The sequence below is a fragment of the Phaethon lepturus genome, unplaced genomic scaffold (assembly GCF_000687285.1).
Source record: "Phaethon lepturus isolate BGI_N335 unplaced genomic scaffold, ASM68728v1 scaffold16786, whole genome shotgun sequence".
Taxonomy (NCBI): domain Eukaryota; kingdom Metazoa; phylum Chordata; class Aves; order Phaethontiformes; family Phaethontidae; genus Phaethon; species Phaethon lepturus.
The window spans coordinates 2,852-25,728 of NW_010547052.1; the positions used below are offsets into that span (position 1 = coordinate 2,852).

General features: G+C 43.7%; 1 protein-coding gene across 1 annotated transcript; it reads left to right on the forward strand.

The window, feature by feature from the left end:
• Window positions 1-3,041: 3,041 nt before the first annotated feature.
• Window positions 3,042-22,865, forward strand: LOC104622669 (ATP-binding cassette sub-family A member 9-like; the record flags this gene model as incomplete). Its single annotated transcript, XM_010289525.1, is given in 32 exon segments — window positions 3,042-3,146; window positions 3,663-3,873; window positions 4,082-4,237; window positions 5,180-5,280; window positions 5,961-6,187; window positions 6,965-7,103; window positions 7,593-7,778; window positions 8,360-8,492; window positions 9,157-9,328; window positions 10,111-10,169; window positions 11,154-11,264; window positions 11,739-11,914; window positions 12,239-12,358; window positions 12,701-12,797; window positions 12,800-12,838; window positions 13,384-13,474; window positions 14,040-14,179; window positions 14,648-14,767; window positions 15,333-15,492; window positions 15,788-15,954; window positions 16,282-16,409; window positions 16,821-16,958; window positions 17,506-17,619; window positions 18,002-18,172; window positions 18,333-18,446; window positions 18,612-18,722; window positions 19,337-19,405; window positions 19,924-20,015; window positions 21,219-21,339; window positions 21,676-21,790; window positions 22,052-22,143; window positions 22,853-22,865. Coding segments are annotated over 32 exon segments (3,988 nt in total), but the record flags the coding sequence as incomplete, so codon positions are not given.
• Between the last annotated feature and the right edge of the window lie 12 nt (window positions 22,866-22,877).

Here is a 22,877-nt window from a genome sequence, read left to right on the forward strand (position 1 = left end):
TTGGCCATCGGGCTGTGCTACGGCGTTGAACCCTCTCCAGGACTACAAAGAGACGAAGAGCCCAGACATCTCGGAGCTGAAGGAGACATAGTTCTAATGGAAAACACATTATCAGGTAAGGAGTTTCATTCTTCTCTTTTGTTAAGAGAAAAATTATCCCGAGGGCGTTTTCATGCAAGGATTGTGTTTGGTGATTAATTTTTTCCTTATTATTTTAATACAGTGCTATGCTGAATGCTTAAGAAGTGTACTTTCCAGCTCTGCTCTCTGACAGACATTGAGCTTCTTATCAAAACGTTTAAAAGGCAAAGGAGCAAAACTATCCTGCTTTCCTGGGGGTGTGCGGGTTTTGACTCTCGGTGCTGATGTACTTCGGCTCTAGCGAAGAGCCACAGGTTGAACGCTGGGTCCTCCCAGCCAACGATCCCTCCCTCCGCTCCCCCTCCTCCAGCCTTGCTGTCACCAAGAAAGGCTGCTGAAAACGTGGAGCCCCGATTTTCACTTCTCTCTATGAATTGGAAGTGTTGAATTTTGAGACAGGGCAGTCTTAGAGCTATTTTTTGCGAGTTGAGAGTAGGAAAAAAAACCCCAGTTTCAAAACCTGTGTGTTAAAGAGCGGAGTCACTGCAAACGGGTCTCGTGTTTATCAGGTAAAGACAGGGCTGCGGAGGGGCCAGACGCAGGATTTTGTGTTTGCAGTATTTGGCAAACAGGAGGGCACGGAGGGAGCACGTTCACCTCTGCACTCCCCACGTGCAGGGATTAATCATTGGCTCCTCCGCAAGCACGAGATGCATCGTACGCCGCTCTCTTCGCAGCCAGCATCGAGAGTTCCTGCCAGTACTCCCGAAGAGCAGCTTGCTTGTAGGAGTCGGCCGCGATACGCTCTGTTGCGTTTTTATTAGAGAGGGGAAAAAAAAAAAAGTCTGAGGAGGTGCCAAATAGGAAATCCCCGAGACGGTAAGTAAGCGAAGTGAAGTGGTTGTGTGGGACGTGTCTTCCCGGGACGACCGCTGGTACGGCAGAGCTGGACACGAGCTCCCACCAAAAGTTACCGCAGTGCCTGGGAGCGCGTTCCTGGAGAGCGAGAAGTTCGGGTGCGTTTACTGAGCCCTTGGAGGGAAACGCTTCCAGAGGCATCCGGTTTCACAAGTGATGCTCTTGCTGGTTCAAGGCGTCTCAAACACCGCTGCCTTCACATACGTTTCTGATGTTTGGTTTTGCCTTCTGAATCTGAAGTTTTGAAACTGGGGTCTTGTCAAGGCGTGTCTCATGCTTACATTTTGTGTCTTTGATATCTAATTGAAAGTTAAACTTTTCCTGACGAAGTCCGTGCAGCATTTGTAGGCAGCGTCGTTTGTTTGACTTTCTGGCTTCACGTTTCAGCTTTCAGGGGTATTTGCTTCTCGGTCCAAAGGCAAAAATAAGATTAAAACTGGTAGAAATTTAGTTGGAATTTTCTAAAAAGTCTTAGATTTGCTCCATCATTTTTTTAATGAAGTGTTATACCTGTGGAGATTCAGTGCAGTTTTTACAAGACCACCACGTTTTCCACGTTATCCAAATCCTCCAGCGTGAACCTTTTGTTTACTGCCCCAACATCCTGGCTGCTGCTTCCAGTTCACAATGACTGAAATCTAGACCTGGGCAAAAAAAGTAGCACTTCCTAGAAATCCCTTCCTACTTGCCTTTAACCTTCGTTATGTGATGGGGAAGCTCCGGGCAGGGAAAGCAGAGTGCCGAGGAAATAAGCCTTGTGCTAACAGTCAGCGGGTAAACAGGGATTCTGGATCCATCGCCCCTGGAGTACGCAAATATTTAATTCTTCCAAAAATAAACAATGAAGGGAACAGAGTAGTAGAACCATTTATTAACTCCAGCTGCCCGATCTGTGAAATCAGGAAATTATGTCCAAGGGGAAAAGAGCACAATGCGTTTGAGGTTGCTTTGATTTTTGGTTTCAGCCGTTTTAAAGGATTAAAATACAAAAATATGTTCTGAGGTTCCCTCCCTTGCTCCCTTTCTGGGAAGGTCGTGAAACCGGCCACTCTGGAATTGCTGTTGTTCTTGCACGGGGTATTTGCTGTTTGGCCACATGATCAAAGTTGGAGCCGAAATAAATATTCCCCATGAAAATATCCCCCAGTAAATACTCCCTGCTCAGTATTTAGAAGGGTATGAAGAAACACCCTGGTGTTTTCTTAATGTTGCCCTGCTCTAGCTATACTAGATTTATAATTCGTTATATTAGCGTCTGGGTGAAAACACGAAAAATGGGTCTCACCAGCCTGCTTAAGGGAGATGGTGGCAGCATCTATTTTAGGCTACTTTTAGCATCTAACCACCTCCCGGGCGGCAGCTGGCTTCCCCCTGAAGACGATGTGGGGGGAAGGCGTGTAAGCAATGGGGTTGTTTGAGGGTCCAGTTCCAATATCTAGGGCAGGCGAGCAGTGGTTTGCCAACAGACCGCGTGTCTAAAGCAGGACATAAATTCGCTGCGGGAAATGCAGGGTCTGAGGCTCAGGGGTACGTGCGACATAAAACCAGAGCTCCTGCACCCAGGAGCTGGACTTGACAATGCTGCTGCAGATTATGTGTGTTTTAAGTATTTTGAATAGCTGCATAAAAGAAGAAAATTAAAATTTTTATCTTCTTTCTTCTATATGCCATTCAACCCCCTCATGTTTTTAGTACAGTACAGACTGGCTTTTCCGTTGTTAATTTTATGTAGATGAAGGATCGAACTATAACCGGTTGAATGCCTCTCTCTACAAAGCCTCTTTGGGATGAAGAAGGCTGAATCTGTGCATGTGGAAGAGGCAGCTGAGTCCAAGCCAGCTCTCCGTTCCCTTGCGCGATCGTGGACCATTTCCTTCAAACTTCCCCTTGGTTGGCCAAATTGTAAAATGGAGAAAAGCTCTTAACCTTTGGCATGTCATTAGCTTCCTCTGAGGCGGCCTTTACCCGAGTAAATGTATTAACTTCCAGTGAGCTGTTTTATTCTAAATTATATTATTTCCTTTCTCATCCGAGCTGGGAAAATGCAGGGGATATTCAAGAAAGCCTCAAAAATATTTCAGCAAACCCGTGCTCTCCTCTGGAAAAATATTCTTCTCATGTGGAGGATGAAGACAGAAAGTTTTCAGGCAAGTATCGGTTCTTCCAAAGGGACGTTAGGACTTCCGCTACGATGTATTTTCACATGCGGTTGTTTTTATGCTTGGTGCTATATGAGAAGCCCTAGCTGGTAACGTGCTGCTCTGCAAAATGTCAGCAGTTACACTTCTTCCCGTGACGCTGCAATATCACGGCATAATAAGGGCTTGTTACAAGCCTTGCTGGTTGCTTTTGGTTGTTGACCCCATTTCTGCGCTGCCCAGAGGAACACAATGTCCAATTCACCATTACGGATGTGAAATTGTCAACGGACCTTGTTGGCTCCGCTACTAAGAAAACATGTTTTTCGCTTGAAACATTCCTCATATTTTAAAATTATTACACCTGTGAAACAGCAGCTCCTCATCTACAGAAAGGCAGCATTCACGGCCGGAGGAGCCGGATCAGCGCTGGAGGAGAAGGGTCCTTGAAGACACCTTCCGTGCCACCCAACCTCCAAGTCACTGAGCTGCCACTCACTTTTGCATTTCCTTCCCTTCGTCTAGGAATGGATTACACTGGTGGTTTTTCTCTTAGTAATACAAACATCGTCAACTATGATATTCCACTACCCGCGGCAAGAAATCCCTTACGACTTCCTCGGACGGTTAGATGATCCAGCCTTCAACGCTGTGGGAGTCACACTCGCATACACACCTGCAACAAACACCACCAGGCGAATAATGAGCAAAGTGGCTTCGGATTCTGCACTGACGGGTAACGCTGCTCTTAAACCCTTGTTACAGCTGCCCGAACCCACCCTGACACAGTCCTCATTGTGCTGGGGGGAGAGAAGGACGTGGACATCACAATTTTTGAGGGTACAGATTGTGCCTGATGCCCATTTTCATGTTGTTGCACGAGTAATCAAAATTTCAGCTGTGGTGGTTTTAGTCTTGTCTTTTTTTTTTTCTTTAAATAACAGGTGTAATTATAGAAGAGGTGGAAAATGAGAAAAAACTGGAAACAAGAGGAGTTTTTGAAGACATTATTGGTGTTGTTTTTAAGGATGACTTCTCCTACAGTCTCAGATTTCAAAGCTACAGTGTGGTATCTCCAAATGATGCCTTTGAACACATCGGTAACAAAATAAATGAAACCAGAGAACTTGGTTTTACGTTTTAAAATGCTTAGGTGGATCTCTGTGCTGCCATGCCGCTCGGAAGGGATCAAGGCTGTATGTGCTAACTGCTTCAAGAAGGATATTAATTAGAATTTGAGGTTTTGTTCACTTAGAAGGAAACAAATGGCAGAGAAAAAAAATTTAAGAAAACATACACGTTATCCACAGTCCTTGTTGTCCCCCTCCCTTCTATGTCTTATCATGCCCCGAAAATCAGCATCATGCGTGCACTAATGTACTTCTAACATGCAGTGCACGGACACGTGTTTAATACATTAAAACATAAACCTGCGCACGCGTTTGTCCACGTTGCTGCTTCTTTGACCAAATGTGCTCCTATTTACTGACTAAGAGTAGTAAACGAGCCGAAACAAAAAGTAGGCTTATTAGCAGATAAAATTCAAGTGAGTTCCTCAGTTGATGGGGGGGAAAGGTATTTTTCTAAGAGCAGGTCTTGGAGAATGGAAATGGTGGAGAGGCTATTTATTCTGTCTACACAAGTCAGTAGCTCCTCTCCGACATGACCCCCGGCCAGCGTGCCCTGGGTTCACTAGCCGTGCTCCTCTCCTGCCCCCGGGGCTGGGCACACTTGTGGTTGCTGCACTTTGAGCCCAGGCTCCGGCCAAAGCGGGAGAGCTGAGCGTGGCCGCTGTCCTGCGCTGTGACGACGGGCTTGGTGCCACCTCAGGTGGTCCATGGAGCCAAAGCCACCAACGCCCAATACCGCATTATTCTTGGAGAAAAGTGGCTGCTCCGGGAAAAAGGATGAGTAAAACTAAATCCTGATTTCCTCTCTCTTATGTCAAATACATTTTCAACCCCACATATATACGTAAGCATTTATATCGACATCTATGGAAATATATAGATAAAAATCTTTTTTTTTTTTTTTCCTCACAGATACCTGCTCCAATTTTTCATCAAGTAACTGCAAAGTCCCTTTGTACTGGTATGCTGGTTTCCTATCGGTGCAGTCCAGCATTGATGCAGCAGTCATAGAAGTAAGTATGATTATGATGGAAAACATGCTTTCTGTTCCTTCTAGAGTTACCTGTGCGCTGAAAAAACCCAAATAAAATTAAAAATCCCAAACCAGTTCATTTTCTGTGATCATTCACTTTTTAAATGCATAGTGTGATTCAAAAGAATGATAGATCATCTTGGCAAATTGCATCTTTTTCTTGGGTGCAAGAGGTTTCCTATCTTATGTTGAAAATTAGCAGCCAAAACCCACCTGTGGAATAACACTGGGCAGTGGCTGACTTAGAGGTTGACAGTCCGTTTGTGCCCATGTGTTGCCACACTTCCTTTTTTCTTTTTTTTTTTTCCCTCTTTCATTTTTTATCTGTAAGTCTACAGGAAAAATTAAAGTAAAATCAATAGAAACACTATTGCCAAAATTTTTGTCCTGTCTTTGAGGTTTTATTTTATCAGACTGGTCGGTTTTGAAAAACAGAAGTGAACTATTCAGTAGGGACCAAACTCTATTATTCAGTGACAAACTCTTCCATCTATCTCAATATTTACTATCCAGATGTAAATATTGAGGTTATTTGCCACTTATTAATGTAATAATGTTATTGACAAACTAATAACGTTAATGCTTGTGAAAACCTGTTTGTTCCGATGTTGGCTGTTTCGTTACAGAAAATCAAATTAATGGCGAATTTATTTTCTTCAGATGAAAACAAACCATTCTGTCTGGGAAGAGATGAAGTCAATTAGTGGCGTTCGTCTGAAATCACCCCCCGTCAAACCTGTGTATAAACTGGATTATATTTGGTTCATTATTTACATTATATTGTGCTTCTCCCCATATATGTACTTTTTATCAGTGAAAGTTATAAGAGAGAAGAAGCAGCTCAAGGTATTAATGAGAGCAATGGGTTTGCAAGATATCGCGTTCTGGTAAGTCTCGGAGAAATAAACGGTGTAATTACAGGAATTAGCTTCTCTTCTGTGTTCTCCCTATTATACGAGGTGCACGCTCGCTCGGAGGGTGGATGCGGCTCCGGTAGCACCGCTCAGCGCGGTGTTAATTCCCCAGACCCCAGCAGCAGTCGTTGACAATTGCTCAACCACGCAGCCGGGCGCTCTGAAGCCGCGTTTCGCCCCTTGGGGAAGCAAAACCTTTGCTGCTTTTATCTGTAACGTACCATTTGCTGGAGTTTCCAAGCACGTTGCTCTGAAAACACGATTTTGTTGTTGTTTGTTATGCTTAGCTCGGCACTCTACCCCAAAAAAAAAAGAGAAAGGGCACTCTGAGTGTAGCAAGGTTCTTGTGTTGAGGTGTTGTTTGCCTCCTGGAGATGGGTGGATATACACAGAGAACACAAAAAGTGAAGAAACAACAGATTTTGGAGAAAACTGCAAACGATCAAGCGCAGGAGGGACTTAGGGTCTATCAAAACAGGCTTCCAGAGCCTTCTGAGCATGAGTATTTCACATCATTGGGAAAAGCATGAACGTAAGTGGTCCCGACCACAGAGCCTCTGCTTAGATGCCCTGTGGCTCTTTGCATCTGCAGAGATTTGGGTAGGTGCAAGACACGGATATTGCACCTTTCCAGTCTGGAAACTGTAAACGGAAGTGTATTTGGATTAAAAAGGGTGTGTCTTGTGGTGGCCATGGAATGACATGTGCTGTCACGTACTGAGGCAACAATAACCGTGCCTTCATTCGTAGGTTATCCTGGAGCTTGCTGTACACCGTCTATGTTTCCGTAACGGCAAGCCTGCTGACGCTGATCACGATTAGAGGAGTCATCTACGATCACAACTTTTTTGAAATATATTTTTTTTATTTCTCTTATGGCATAGCATCCGTAAGTCTGCTTTTGCGTTGTTAAACGATGCGCAATTTTTTCATTTCCTAATTAAAACGTCTAAAACTCCAAGACTAGTCTGGGGTTGGGCATTATGTGAGAAAGGAATAAAAAGCTTCTCCGCTATTGGGATTTATTACAATTTGTAGGCTAATATATCACAACATTTTGGGAGATTCTGACTTGAAATCAGAGTAAGGAGAGGTGCTGACACCAGCATGAGTGGGAAGGCTGATGCCGTGTGCCCCTGGGGCCAGGGCTTCCTCCTCGGGAGGCCGAGGGGGGTCTGATCTGTCTGCCCCTATAGACCTGCCCTAAATATCAAAGCTGTCTGCTAAATGGTGCAAGCCTTGTGATGTGCCATGTGCATCTGTAGGGGACAACTGAAACTCACTGGGTCCCTGGTTTTGCTTGTTGAATTTTCACGTTGGTTTTTTTTCATCGCCAGCAGAAACGCATCCTGCTAAGTACTGGTTTTCTCTGCTGCAGATTCACTTCTGTTTCATGCTCAGCTCGTTGTTAAAGCAGCCAAATATTGCCAGCTTCGTGGGATTTGTCCTTCACATCGTCTTTGGATTGCTGGGCTTTCTGACACTGTTTGAAAAACTACCACCATCTTCGGAATGGATTTTTAATCTCTTCAGTCCTTTTGCCTTTACAGCTGGCATCTCAAAGGTATGTTCCAAATAAAGCCAGCACGTGATAAAAGTTCAGCCCACAGCAAACACGCTGCAGACTTCTGCCAGGTAACAGTAGCTGCTGTACGTAATTTGCATTGCTGTAACGACCCAGTCACGCCCCTCTGCCCGGGTTGTTTTGTAAAAAGAAAACTTGACGCCAAGAAGTACGTGCTATTTCATAACAAACGTAGTTAGACTCCCAACTGCATCGCGAGTTTTACCAGCTCTGTATATACAATAAATGTCAATCTCTGGAAAATTATTGCAGCAGTGGGATGTGTCTGGTGGCTACCAAGATCTGCAAGAACCATGAGGTCCTGAAGTGCTGCCTCAGCAAATACTGTGAACCTCACTCTTCTGGTGTAGAAACTTCTTCTGCACAACTTTGAATTCAGCTTACTGAAGCACTTCGGATACTTGTGGTCATAATAAAGTGTTGCCCTGGAAATGGTGTCACGATCACGTGTGGGCATGGGTTTCTAGTGAAAATGGTCATGATGACACAGCAGTGGCTTGCATGTAGTATTTCTGGCTAAAGGAATTGTTCCATCTGACTTGCGCTTTTTTCACCCCTAGATGGTAAAATTAGAAAAATATGGACCAGTCCTTACACCAGAATTGTACCCTTTCTTTAACCTATACATCGTCCTGCCCCTTGACAGTGTCTTGTATTTGCTGTTGGCCATCTACTTTGACAAGGTTTTACCTGGTAAGTAGAAACGTGAGGGAAAGAATACAGATTTCTTTGCATTTTTCTTCTATAATCCTTTCCCCTCATAGGGGGAAAGGCACCAAAGAAGCGGTGGGAGAGCGCCGAGAAAGCTGTAAACTATGTGGAGCAACAAAAAAGTTGTCCTGGCAGAGAACTGGTTGGGTTGTGGAATGGCATCTTAACAGCTATGAGCCATGCTGTATAATACGAGGGGTTGAAAACAGCATTTACTATATTGCTTGTGAAAAAATGGTTGGGAAGAATCCTGTTTTCCAGAAGCTGGGTGGATGTAGCTACCTCAATTGGCCCTGCCTCAAAAACAGGCTCCAAAAGGAACATTAAATCTTGCAGCAAGGAACTGAGATCCTTTACATCTGCTCCAGCAGCCCTAACCACTGCGTTTAAAAGGATATTGTAGGACTTCACCTGATTTTCCTACAGCCTCTGGGCCAAAGAGGTGGTCAATGAGGTCTTTGCTGTGATGGTTCCCCACCTGCATGTACAGATACGGGTGGGTGGATCACTTTGCAGAACTTACCAATCCTAAAGGCTGGCTGCTTCTGTTGTAGAGGAAGAGATGGCTGGACATGGCATTTATCGAAGTTGAGTGGACACATAGTAGTTTTTTGTTGATATTTCACCTTCTTTGTCTCTGAATTAGGCAAATACGGAGTACCATATCCACCTATGTTCTTCCTGAGACCGTCATACTGGTTCAAGCCCAGGAGCGGATATATGGGGGTGAGAGCTGGTGGTGAGAGCCGCCGTGATCCTGTCCTCAGCAGTAATGCCGAGCCGATGCCTCCAGGCTTCGATGGGAAGGAAGCCATCAGGTAAAGACGCGTAGGCATGAAAAATATAAGCCTATACATAATATTTGACTCTAGACAGCGTAGCTGTATTGCACCGGTGGACGTTAGACTGAGCTGCCTAACGTATACAGGTAAGGTCAATGGCAAACACGTGAAAGGAAGGGTTTGTTCAGTGTTGCGTTCTGCTCCAGAGCCGGATTTGAACATTTATTGGACATGGTGCATCTTCGGTGCCAGGGACCGACTTGCTACCCAGCAATTTCCTCTTTGCAGAGCAGCAGCAGCGAGTCTGTTCCCCTCCACCGTCGTCTTTAAGAACACTGCTGCTGGAGTGTGCTGCGTCGGGCGCTCTTACTTACAACCTTACGGGGCTAGTTTGTCCCATTGCTGTTGCTGCCCGTTGCCTATCTAAGGCAAATCTAAATCTAAGCCCATTTGCCTATCTAAGCAAATCTAAATCTGCTAAAATAATAGCTAGGTCATCACTTTTAATTATATAACCACGTGTTTTCTCATTCCCTAGGGCCTTCTGTTTTATTCACCGAGTTTGACTTCGAAACCTTTTAAACATCTTTTAGAAAAGTACATTAGTTAATTCTGCTTTTAAGGGTACAAGAAATGAATTATATAAAACAATTCCATCAGATGGAATTACACTAACCCCTGAGGGTAATGTGCAGGACCAGTTTGAGGAGAAGGTTGAGATATGTTCTTCCAATAATTTTCAAAGGTTACTTCGAGGCAGAGGAAACATGCCAAAATTGTGAGATTCAATAGTAATGGCTTGCTTACCTTTCCTTTAGACTAAACGATATTAAAAAAACATACAAGAAGAAGGACAAGAGAACCGAAGCTTTAAGGGGTAAGAGAGGTTTTGGAATTCTTTAATTTCATTTTTCACCAGATGTGAACCCAAACTGTTATGAAATGTACTGGGTGTTTTTAATTCTGCCTCCAGCACTATTAAAATGCATTATGCAATGGTTATTTCTGCTGGGGTAAATTACTGGCAAATTTCTACCAGGTTGTTACCTTCCTGTTCACTCCAGGAAAATTACTATTTATTATTTTTTGCAAGAGCAGAAGTCTCCTTAAAAGCTGTGGGTTTTGCAGCTATGAACCACTACAAAAATCACTTCCCAACCCTCCCTCTCAAAAAGTAAACTCTTCTGGGCAAACAAAACTTTTTATTTTTGGTCGCTGGCTAGAGCCAAGTCTGCTGTCACTGGCTGACCAGTGTTCAACAAGCACTTGCACATCTGCCAACCACAGGTACGCAAGTAGGTGGCATAGTCATGGCATCGTTGTGGGATATTAGTTAAATGCCTTTGTTTAACAAGAACTCCAAGTGACAGTGAAAATATCAATATGGTCTCAAAGGCTTGTACTGAGTAAAAAAACCCTCAACACAAAGAACCCACAAAAATACAAAATAAGTCTTTTTTTTTTTTTAAAAAAGGAAATGAGATAGCAAAGTCTGGCTGCTTTGAAATAACTCTTGAAATCTCATGTGTTGGAAAGGCTATGGGCTTTTCTCTTTCTGTGGGCTCTCTTTTGAGCCATGCTATATCAAAAAGTTATGAACCTCATAGAAAACAGAAGTCAAAATTCTTTAAATACTGAAGCTAATACACTTGTTCCCTCAATTCAATCAATTTCATGATGGCAAGTTCCTTATTAAGTTTAGTCCTAACTTCCAAAGATGCAACTCATGCTTTTGGATCTGTGGTTTTGACTCTCAGCTTCAAAAGAAGTGTCACTCCACCGCCATACTTGGGAGCAAGCTACGGGTACAAGTCTGTTTCTCACAAACCTCCATCCTAATATTTTCCTGTTTCTATTCTAGGTTTGTCCTTAAATATATATGAAGGCCAGATCACTGCATTACTTGGTCACAGTGGATCTGGAAAAACTGCTCTCTTAAATGTTCTCAGTGGATTTTCCAAGCCTTCAGCAGGTAAGATGGTGAACTTGAATGCTGAAGACAAGAAGCTCTTTGTTTTTTCAAGTGTAAGGGGTTAAAGATGCAAAAAAACAAGCTTTCCATCGGTTATTCAGTCTGGCTCATTGTCAGTGCAGCTTTCTCCTTCAACGTGAGCTTCAGGGCTAATGCATCCCTTGTGGATACGCTCATGTGTCCACACAGATGGTTATTTCTCCATCTGGATGGCCTGATGTTTTCCATGAGCTGCATACCTATAGGAAATATGTTTTAGTTCTTAAGGGAGAGATTTGGTGCTCTAAAATATTTTGAATGGTATTAAAGCTTTGGGCAAAACAAAGTTATTTTACCTTGTTATATAAACACTTGAGAAACACCCTCAATGCTGGAATTAATGTCGGAGGTAAGAACACACAGCAGTCGGCTCTCCCCTTATAACTGGGAAATACTGTACAGTATGAAATTTGTTTCATTCATTCCTGTGGGCAGGTTCTGCAATGATATACAACTACAAAGTGTCTGAAGTACAGGATATGGAAGGAATTCAGGGAATGGTTGGGATTTGCCCCCAATTTAATTTGCATTTTGAAGCCTTAACGGTGAAGGAAAACCTGAGAACTTTTGCTCACATCAAGGGGATTCAGTGGAAGGAAGTAGAGCAAGAGGTTGGTATGTGCTTGTCTGACCTCTGTTTTACAGCATCTTGGACACCTTGAGCTTTCTTTGTAAAAGATTATCACCAGCATCTTGTTCTGTGGAAATGAGAACAACCCTAATTTAGGGCAGAAACATTTTTTCAGTTCTTTCTTATCCTCATGTCATAGGACTTAGAATTCAGACTTGCAGTACTTCTCTCTAAGCCAAGCCATTTAAAGTAGATAATTTTAAAATCTTGAAGTTATACTCTCCTGTACTGTGTGTAGCCATGTATGAATTAAAACATAACAAGTGCTTTGGAAATCTGGCTCTTGTCTTTGTATATTGCCAAGGTGCAGAAAGTTCTCACGATGTTGGACCTCGCCGACCTTCAGGATGTCCACGCCAATGATCTGAGTGGGGGACAAAAAAGAAAATTGTCTCTTGGAATTGCAATTCTAGGAAATCCCCAGGTAGGTACCAGTCACACACACAACACATACCGCTTTAGCACATAGTTTTGCATTTTGATTTGGCGTGCAGACATTTGTACTTTTGCCCTGGCACTCCAAGTCTGCTGACCTACTAATTCACTAGGTTGCTGGAAGGATCAAGGAATCTAGGTCAATGAGAAGCGTGTTTTAAATGAAAAGGGTAATAATATTGTCACAGGAGAAAAAACAGTAAAAATGGCTGATATTTGAGGATGCTTTTTATTGTTAAGAGTTAGATCATCAAAAGCATGAAATGAAACGATGCAAACATGGACATGCTGGCTTGGGAACGTGGAGGTCTGATCTTGCTCGCCTTTGCAGGTGTTGCTTTTAGATGAGCCGACGGCTGGGTTGGATCCCTGCTCCAGGCACCACGTGTGGAGCCTTCTGAAGGAACGCCAGGCTGGACGCGTGACGCTAAAAAAACCCAGTCCATGGAGGAGGCTGATGCTCATGCTGGTGAGCTCAGATTTTCATGCTGCGGTTGACCTGCAGCTTGAAAACAAGGATTTCCCATTGCAGAGCCCATGTATGGGTCCTGCCACGGTGCAGTCTCTGCTTGCTGGACACATTTTGTCTGATAGCGACCACCCAACCCAGGCTGAGCAAAGGCTAAAACTGGACTGACGTGCCCTACCAAGACCTTGCTCATGCTCTGCTTCAGGATGAAGCAATTGCATATTATCTGGATGTACCACTAGCAGCACCCACACAAATTAGTGATATTGTTTGAAGTAATATCTTTCCTATTTTCTTATTGCTCCCGGGCTGCATGGGAAATTTTCCACAAGCCTATACACAAGAACACGTAATTAAAGATTACCCTTGGTGCTTAGGAGAAAGGCAGCAGTTCAAAAAGAAAAAAAACCTTCAACAGTGGCCTGGTTTTACTCCTCTCGACTTCATTATAAAAATGTCTGTTGAGTTCAGAAGGAGCAGAGTGAGGTCAGTCTACTGCACTGTTGTAAATCCCCCCTAAATCCTTTGTATTCGTATCTCCTTAGATCGGAAAGCGTTTCTCTCAAATGGGAGATTACAGTGTGTTGGCTCATCTCTGTACCTGAAGAGAAAATGGGGAATTGGCTATCACTTAAGGTAAATCCTTTTCTTTTTGGTCATCACTCTCTTTATGAAAAGCTTCTCGTTGATGTATTTTCTTGTAGAGTCTGTGTCCCTATGGAGTTTCTATATAGAGTAATAGAAATCTCAACAGTTCATTTTAGAAGACTTTTGAGGCTGCCAAAAATATCTTGCTTTGGATAGCAAGCTGCTTTTCCTTGGAACCCAATCTTGAAAGCTCTGAGTACGTAGCTAAAATGACTTTGCAACCTCCTTCGCAGCCAAAAGGGGACCAGAGTAAGATGAATTGCAATTTCCACTTGCTCTGTGGTGCCAGTGATGGCTTTAATGTAAAGTTGTTTTTCTTTGGATTTTAATGTCTGTGTTCTTGGTTTAGCAGTGTTGGCCAGGATCATTATTCTTAACCTCAACTATTTCTCGCGTGCATGGCAAAACCAGGGGCACTGCAGACATCTATAAAAGTTCCCACATAGGTTTCCCTATGGCTTGAAGAACAACCTCTGGCTTTATATTTTAAACGGATGATGCATGCACGTTTTTCTCATTTAATATTATAGCAATTGCTTTTTAATACAAACAGAATGCGCATAAATGACCTGTGTGACCCCGAGCTTACATCATCCCTGGTCAGACAGTACATCCCCAATGCCGTGCTCAAAGGACAGAAGCGGGGCGAGCTGTGTTATATGCTGCCTCTGGAAAACACCGACAGCTTCCCAGGTAAGAAAAGCCTGTCGTTGCGTCAGGGTTGTAAAGGAAAACTAAGTGGTGGGAAAAGCAGAAAGCAAAGTTGCTGTGAAGGGAATATATTTCCTTGTCCGTACTGCATGGGATTTGGAAACCCGGAGCTGCATAAACACCAGCCTTAAAGCAAGCCTCTAAAGTACGTGCTAATATTAATACTGCGGATGAACAAAAGAAAGCCCACCAATTAATCTGCGAAATAAAACCCACTGAGTCTCCTCTGGTTTCAGGATGAGAGTTGTCCCACCAGGAAGGCCCGTGGTAATCAAGAACGCTGAAGTTTCCGCTTACCTCTAAAGAGCACAATAATTTTGCCGTGGCTTTTAAGTTACGGAGATTAATTATGTGAACACTAGAACGTACAACGTTAATCATGCCAGTCTGAGTTTCTGCTCAATGCTAGCATTGGTCGTTGGGCTGAGCCTGGCTGTTTCTGTCGTGCAGATCTGTTCAGCCATCTGGAGAACAGTTTTTTGCAGGGGGTTGTTAATTATGAGGTTAGCAGGACAACCCTGGAAGATGTTTTCCTGAAGCTGGAGGGCGAGGAAGCCATTGATCAAGAAGGTAAAACACTGACTCCAATTTGCAAGTGTAGTGTCATTAAGGTTACATATATACATATGTTTTAATTAAATATCTAATGAATATCTGTTAAATGTGAATTTTGGTAGCTTTTGGTAGGTCAAGAGTTGCAGTTGTATTCAGCCTTCTTTTAGTGAAGAATATCTTCTCGGAGAAGTCTAGATGATTCAGTCTCAACCTCCCATGGGCTTTTAAGCACATGAATTAAGACTGATGTTGGAAGGGTATTTGCCTTTGAAGGGTATGTTGCCCAGACCAGGAGGTGGGAAGAGGTAAACTAGCCAGAAGGCATTTCACAAGGCCAGTGAAGATACTGGATGTGTTGTCGTATGAGCCCATATGTCGGATCAGCCAGTCTGAATTCACCAATGTAGATTATATTCCAGATAATTATGTCCCCTTTTCTCTGCCCTTGTTTGTTTTCTGGCTAAAAAATTAAAAGTGTTCCTCTATTCAGAACACAAGATCCTTGTTGATTGTTTGCACTTAAAACTCGTCCTTTGCACGCTTTTTGTGGATAATGATGTTTCTCGTGGTGAACACGCAGAAGACGGAGACCTTGAGGAGAGGGACCAAAGCCTCCTGGTGTTTTCCGAACAGGGGATCGCGGCAGTGAGCGGGATGGCACTCTGGAGGCAGCAAGTGTGTGCCGTGATGAGAGTTCGCTTCTTAAAACTAAAGCACGAAGGAAAGTTTCTCAGGTCCATGTAAGTACGGGAGCTCTCGGCTACTCTGCAGCCCCTGTGCTGGCTTGGTGCTTTTCAAAGGATTTAATCATTCCCTTGAGTGGGTGAGGGAAGGCTTAAATACTGGTGGAGATGTTGGGAAGCTAAGAATTAGATGGGAAATGGTTAAAAGCTGCAGTAATAAGGACAGTTAGAATTTACTGGTAGAGCCCTGAATTGCTAAAGTTTTAAATTTCCCCTTGCCTTTCTCAACATAAATCACACAATTAGTCAAAGGTGGAGTTCCCCGGGACTTATGGTCTCTTTTTCCATCTAGATTGTTGTTCTTTGGAATATTTATCCTTCCAATGCTTATGCTTTTCATTGGATTTCAACTGTGGGACGGCTCCGGCAACTGGGAAATCACAGCTAGCTCGTATTTTCTTCCCACTGAAGAGAAAATTCAAAATAAGTCTACAAATCTTCTCATCTTCAATGATACAGGTGAAAAAGAACATGTGATGTTGATTCACTTTCTGCACCACTCTGAGTCCTCTTAGAGTTGATAGATCAACCTTGCCTTACTCTTTCTGTACGTTCCTTTATATATTTCTGGCCTTGGGAAGTGTTTTCTTTTGAGCAAAAGCAAATCCCATTTAACTAAAATAGGAAAAAAATATAGACAATGTAAGTTTGCTTAGATTCTGAATGATTTTTTTTTTTTTGTTAACATACCTCTGCTTTGTAAGTGGGAACTTGTCTATAAAAAACTTTATATTTAAAGAAAAAAACCCATAATTATTCTAATTTCTGTTTTTGACTTGATTTCAGGATCAGAAATTGAGGATTTCATTGTGGCTTTGAAGTCTCAAAACATGATGCCAGAAATTACTCTTGAGAAAAACATCACAAGCATTCCACTACATAATGGAGCTATAAAAATATCCCTGGAAGACAAGGTGAGTGATATTTTCTCTTCTTTCATCCTGTATGTCGACATAATTTTCTGAAATTTGTTTAAACGAGGCACAGCAAAAGGGAAAATATTTATCTGACATATTAAATAGTATCAGTAATCCTGTTTGTGGGAAACCAGGATTATATTTGGTTCTTTCCACTGCAGGCTTTTTTACAGTGATCTTTAGAGAAAAGCATTAATTCAAGTCTTTTGTGCTTTTCTCCAGAAATTGTTGTCTTTATCGATCGCTTTGCTCGCGGTGCCTGTGAGCACGCTTCCAGGTCTCTGCGGTCCCATCAATAAACCTGTCTGTCTTTTGTCATTGCTTTTCTCTAAACCCCTCGCTGTGGTCAGCTCCTCCACACACCTCTCATGGGCACGAAGGTAACATCTTTTGCTCTTACGTCTTCAGAGCTACCGATTCACAGTCATGTGCAGTGCAGAACCCATCAACTGTTTCCCCATGCTCGTGAACATCCTCAGCAACACCTTCCTAAGGCTCTTCAATTGCACTGCACGTATCCGCGTCTGGAGCGAGCCCTTTTATAACGTGAGTGTCCTGCCTTTCTTGGTGAAAATTAATTAAAAAAAAGCCACGTTGAGGTGGTAAGAACTGGATGGGTTGGAAAAGTGGTTGGATGAGCAACCTGCAAGGGTTGGTCAGTGGTCCAACTGCTGGCCAGTTGCTGGGGGCATTGCTCAGCAGTCAACACTGGTGCTATTTAATGATCATTTCTTCTGCAGTGTTTAAGAGCTCTATAGGGGTTTCAGTGCCACAGGACATTCAAGCTTGTGCTATGTGGCAGTATGTTAGGAATACAACAGTAACCCTTGCAAGACCTGCCTTGCTTCAGCATCTATTTGACGCTAATCAGGATCAAAAGATGGTCTCTACCCTCAACAATTTACAGTAATTCAAATACTTTTAGCCTAAATGCTGTTTTAAAATTGCTTTGTTTTGTGTTCTTCAACGCAGATTATGTACCATAAGTGTTAGCACTCGCTTGTAGCTTTAGTCATCCTGTGAGCATTGACCCAGCCAGGAATTCCCTGGGCAGCTGTTGATTACTGATGACTTCCGAATTTCTCTTCTGCAGACGCAAAACCCAGAAGTAAAGAGTGATATTTTTTTCATCTGTCTCAGCTACATGCTGATTTTGGCTGCCGGTTTGCCTCCTCACTTTGCGGTGAGCAGCATGGAGGATTACAAGGTAAAAAGCATGTGTGGAAAGTGGTCTCACACAAGAAGCAAATGCAAATGTGATGTCTCTGGAGAGGCTCTTGTGCCGGTGGGCTGGTACCCTGATAACACGCTTTGGTACCCTGCACCTCAGGGAATCGGTGAAGCTCAGAACAACTTGGGCATTATTAAAGATTTTGGGGTCAGGAGGATTTAACTTTTTTTTTTTCTTTTTAAGAACGATGCGTTTTTAATCAATAGTAGAACTAAGAAAGAATTGAAAGAGCTTGGAAAGGAGAGGAAAGCTCATCCAGGGAAGGGAGGAGTGAGAGTAATGGAGAAGGAGGAGGAAGAGCAGGAACGGTGTTCCGGGCTCTTCTGAATCAGCTCCCTTTTCCCATTTGCTTGTGCAGCTCCAGGCTCGTGCCCAGCTGCGGCTCGCGGGGCTCTTCCCCTCGGCGTACTGGTGCGGGCAGGCGCTGGTGGACGTCCCGCTCTTCTGGACCCTGGTGTGCCTCATGTTCGGGGTCGTGCTGCTCTTCAACCCCGTCTGCCCCTTGCAGGCTGTCACCATCCTGCCCCTGGTGAGCTCTTTACGTACGGGAAAATGAGCAGCCACAAATCCCCCTCCCTCATTTCGCAGTGAGTTTTTGCATTAAATATTTGAATTGAAATGGGCTGCTTCAGGCAGGCCTTCATACACCCACGTCCATCTCCTCGTCGCTGACATCAGTCTCTCTCTAGATCATTTGTGCCATTGGTTACGGAGTATCTCTTGTCCTCCTCGTCTATGTAATTGCCTTTAAATTTCGCACGGGACGGAGCAATCGTTACATTTGGTCTTTCATCTTCATTCTGGTAAGTGAAGTGAACCTTCGCCCTGAAGTGTCTGATGTACACACCTTGCCATTTGAGTTCTCACTTCAAATATACTGATACTCAGCAGAATGACCCAAATCAGTGACAAATAGCCTAGTTTTTAGCAACATGAATATTGGAAATACATTTTCTGCTTTATTCCAGGTGAATTTCACTCTCTATATGCTCAGTGACCTACATGAAGCACTTTACTTCACCTTCTCTACTTTGATTCCTGTGTTTCCACTGCTGGGCTGGTTGATTTTCTCTGCACCAGTAAGTAAACACGTCCTACTAAATTCAGTAATGGTCCTAGTGGTGCAAACTGGAAAAGCAAGAGGGACTTTCCAAATTCCCTGTCTCCAAGTGCCAAAAGACAAAAAGTCTGACAAAATGTCAAAAAGACAGAGTGAGAAAAGACAACAGGAGAAGAAAAGGTCCAGGCTGGGGAGTGAGAGAAAGGACCAAGATTTGACTTGTTAATCGTTGTCTGATTGGGATCTTCTTAGTTTGTTTCGTTACAAAAGGCTGTTACCGTGACTGTACCTTGGCAGCCAGGGTAGCATGGGAGGGGAAGGCGGTGGAGTGGGAAGACCTGGAGGGATGAAGTGATCTGGCAGAAGGAGATGACAGGAGTGGGAAGAGAGATGCAACGGTGGAAAAGGTCGAGCTAACCTGGCTGATTTGAAGCCCCTCTGAATTAGCTGTAGCCAAGGAAGCTGCAGTTCTTTGAGGCAATATGAACCAAAAAAAAGTACAGATCAAAGCTCCTCAACCCCCTCCTGGAGAAAAGCTAAGCATCCCTACATCCCACACTTGCTCCGACCCTGCACTGAGGCACACCGCGCTAAGGAATTTTTCTAATCAACTGATATTTTCTTTTCTTGTAGCGTTTCTCATTGTTTCACAGTATCGGTCTTCTTGAGTCATGGAATCACGTCTTCGTAGCTGTCTTTGCAGTAAGGAGCAGTTTGATGATGGTTGTTTTGGAAAGGATGACCGTTCTAATGGACTTGCACTGGGCTTGTATAACTCTCCCCACAAATAAAGCATGGGTTAAATGCTGGCAGGGGAGGTACATCCAAGTAATCATGGGCTTGTGTCTCTCGTGACCCCTGGGTGCTGTACCATATGTGCAAAAATGGTGGGAGGATTAAGCGGAGCTCATGTATAAGGCAGAGATATTCGTAATCAGTCTAACGCTGCTTCTGCAGAAGAAAGATGTAGTCTCTGATCCTGTAGGATGTCTGTTGTGATGCAGATTATCCAAGCCAAAACCGCAGTATCAAGTCAAGGCTTTGCAAATGATCTGCATATGAGATGGACATGTATGCAAAGCATCGATTTAGTGTCTTCCCCTTTGGGACCTTTTCAATAGCTGAAGTAAATGAGATCAGTCCCTGCATGCCCTTATAATAAAAATTAATTGTGTTGTTACCTTGTCTCCATACAAACCTAATTCCTTATTTCTTTTTAGCCTTACATCCACTGTGTGATTTTTGCTTTTCTCCTGCGCTGTTTGGAGATGAGATACGGAGAAGCAGTCACAAGACTTGATCCCGTCTTCAGGTGTGTCCCGAGCAGCCGGGTGCCAGGGTGCCTTGTGAGCCACGGTTATCCCAGTCTGTAGGGTGGGCTCAGTGCTGCACAGTCAGGCAGGACCCTCCTATTTAGGCTAGATATTAGGAAAAATTTCTTCACTGAGAGAGTGGTCAGGCATTGGCACAGGCTGCCCAGGGAGGTGGTGGAGTCACCATCACTGGAGGTGTTCAAAAAACATGTGAACGTGGCACTTCGGGATGTGGTTCAGTGGGCACGGTGGGGTTGGGCTGATGGTTGGACTTGATGATCTTAAAGGTCCTTAATGATTCTGTGGCTCACCCCTGACAGCAGGAGGAGAGGAGGAATGAACTTAAAAACATTTTGCAAAGTGTGGATAAAGCTCATATTTTTAGTCTTAATCAGTTTATCTGGAAAGGAGGAAATTGAGAATGAAGGGAGGGATTTTTTTATTCCTTTGGGTCATTACAGTTTCCAACTTTACTTATTGGAGTTTCCCTGAATGTGTCTGGAGGTAAATTCCCACCCAGTGTGTTGCAATAGAAGGTCAGTTGAACTACAATGTCCTAGACAGAATAATAAATGTGATTGAAGCTTTTTTTTAAATTAAGCTTCATAGCTGAGGTTTCAGGACATTTCACTACAGCTGGCTAAATTAATAGTTACAAATTTAAATCCAACATTTTAACTCCTTTTCAAATGTGTCAGAACTGCTCTCTACAGGACGGAGACTTCCCCTAAAGCTTCATCAGGCTGGGGTCGTCTGCTACCTGCTCTCTTACCTGTTGCCAACAGCATGCGAGTGACCACCTAAGCCATGGGGGAAAACATCTGTAGAAAATATTAAATTGTCAGACGTTAACAAATGTGACTCAGCTAGGAGTTAAACGCCCAAATAGCTTTGAAAACCTGCCCCGTGTATTCTAATTCTCCTTGAACAGATCGTGGGCATGTGTTGAGTGGGGGACCAGTCAATACTTAATGATGAAAGAAAAGCTAAAGTTGGCCTTTATTTTCTCATGCGTGCCAGTGGGATGTTTTTCTTCCCCCCATGAACAAATATTTGAGCAAACGCTGTCTGTGGAACACCTCCCTGAATTCAAATAAATATTGTGGGGCGCTACATTGGCGCTGCCCTGGGAACAAACTTGTAAACCCGAGACTTTTTGGAAGTGATTCCTGGCGACACCATCTCTCCTCCTCCGCTCGTAGGATCCAGCAGAGGAGAGCGGTCGCCCGCCAGAACAGGGACCACCCTGGGGAGGAACCCCCAGAAGTCCAGGCAGAGAGGGAGAGGGTGAGGAGCGCGATGGCCTCCCTGCAGCAGGACGAGGTGAAACCAGCCTTCTGGCTTCTTTTCTTTTTCATTCTCCATCTTCAGGCCTGTCTCCTCTTTCTTAGCTCATGCACTTACTATTTACTGATCTGATGTCCAAGCGCACATCTCGCCATCCAGCCCACGGCTGCCCTGGCACCAGAAGGAATTTAGCTGACACTATATTTTTATTCCTATCCTGCTTTTTTTCCTTTTTTTTCTGTTGCTCTGTTTCTTGGACTCTTAATTTAGAAAGTTTCTCTTTAAAGAGTCATACTTAATGGTAAGAACAGATGAGCTGTGTCATGGGATAGGATGAGAGTTTTTATTTCCCACTTCGTCTCTTCACAGGAGCCAGTTATCGTTGTCAACAGTTTGCGCAAGGAATATGAAGACAAGAAAGCCAGTTCCATCTTTAAGAAAAAGAAGAAAGTTGCTGTCAAAAACCTCTCTTTTAGTGTTAAAAAAGGTTTAAGTATTTTGCCTAACCTCCTATAAATGACTAAAATCTAATGTGAAGGTCACATTTGGAGACCATATTTTTGTTAGAACTTTCTTGTGTGCAACCAGACCCAACGCACCTGGGCTCCTGCATTCACGGTTTTAATTTATTGGGAAGGTTAATGAACAACCCTTTCTCTTACTGCACTTTTAGATATTACCTAGCGCACAGGGAAGAAGATCTTATTAACAATAATTATTATTAACAGTTCTTGCATATTTGTTCCAGGAGAAGTATTAGGTTTGTTAGGACCCAACGGAGCTGGAAAAAGCACAACTATAAGCATGATTTCTGGAGACACAACGGTGACTGCCGGCGAGGTAGGTGATTCCTTTGGCGTGTTTGGGGGTTGATCTTGATGCCTTTCTAAATGAAAGATGTGATAAGGCAAGCTGGCAGTGCAACCCTTAAGTCAGGGAATTTATGTACGTGCAGCCCTGGATCGTTACAGAAGTAAGAAGAAAGTGTTGATTTACTCAAAGCATGTTCTAGTTTTCATCAAAATCGATGTTACAGATTTAAGGGTTTGAGCTACGCAAAATCTTCAGTGCGCGTTTGAAACCCATCGTGAAGTTTCACAAGCCCCGTAAAAAATGTTGATGTCTAAAAAGAAAACAACGCTCTTCATAAACAGCCTTGCAAAACCAGGAAATTGAAAACGAATGTGAACAGGGTTGGGCCAGTAACAATCCATCACTTAATTAAGTCCAGGATGATTAATGATCTGTGCTGGGGGAGGGGAAATGCCATTGCTGTTACAGATTTGGGACTGAAACAGAAAAGTGTTACTAGGAAAAGATAGTCTCCCGTCGGTACTACTACCCCAAGTTTTACGGCAGAGAACACCCTTTGGGTTCAGGGGAGCAGGAGCGGTGGCAGACGGAGATGGTCGCTCCCGCGATGCTGCTCTTCCGTTCCCACGGTGTTCCTCGCCACGCGGGGGGGAACATTACTGCGTTTCCAAGGGGTTCGCTGCTTCACCCCGGAATAACGCTCTACGGCGACGCAGGCGTGCGTGTGTTTGTGCAGGTGCTGCTCCAGGGCCGCCACGCCG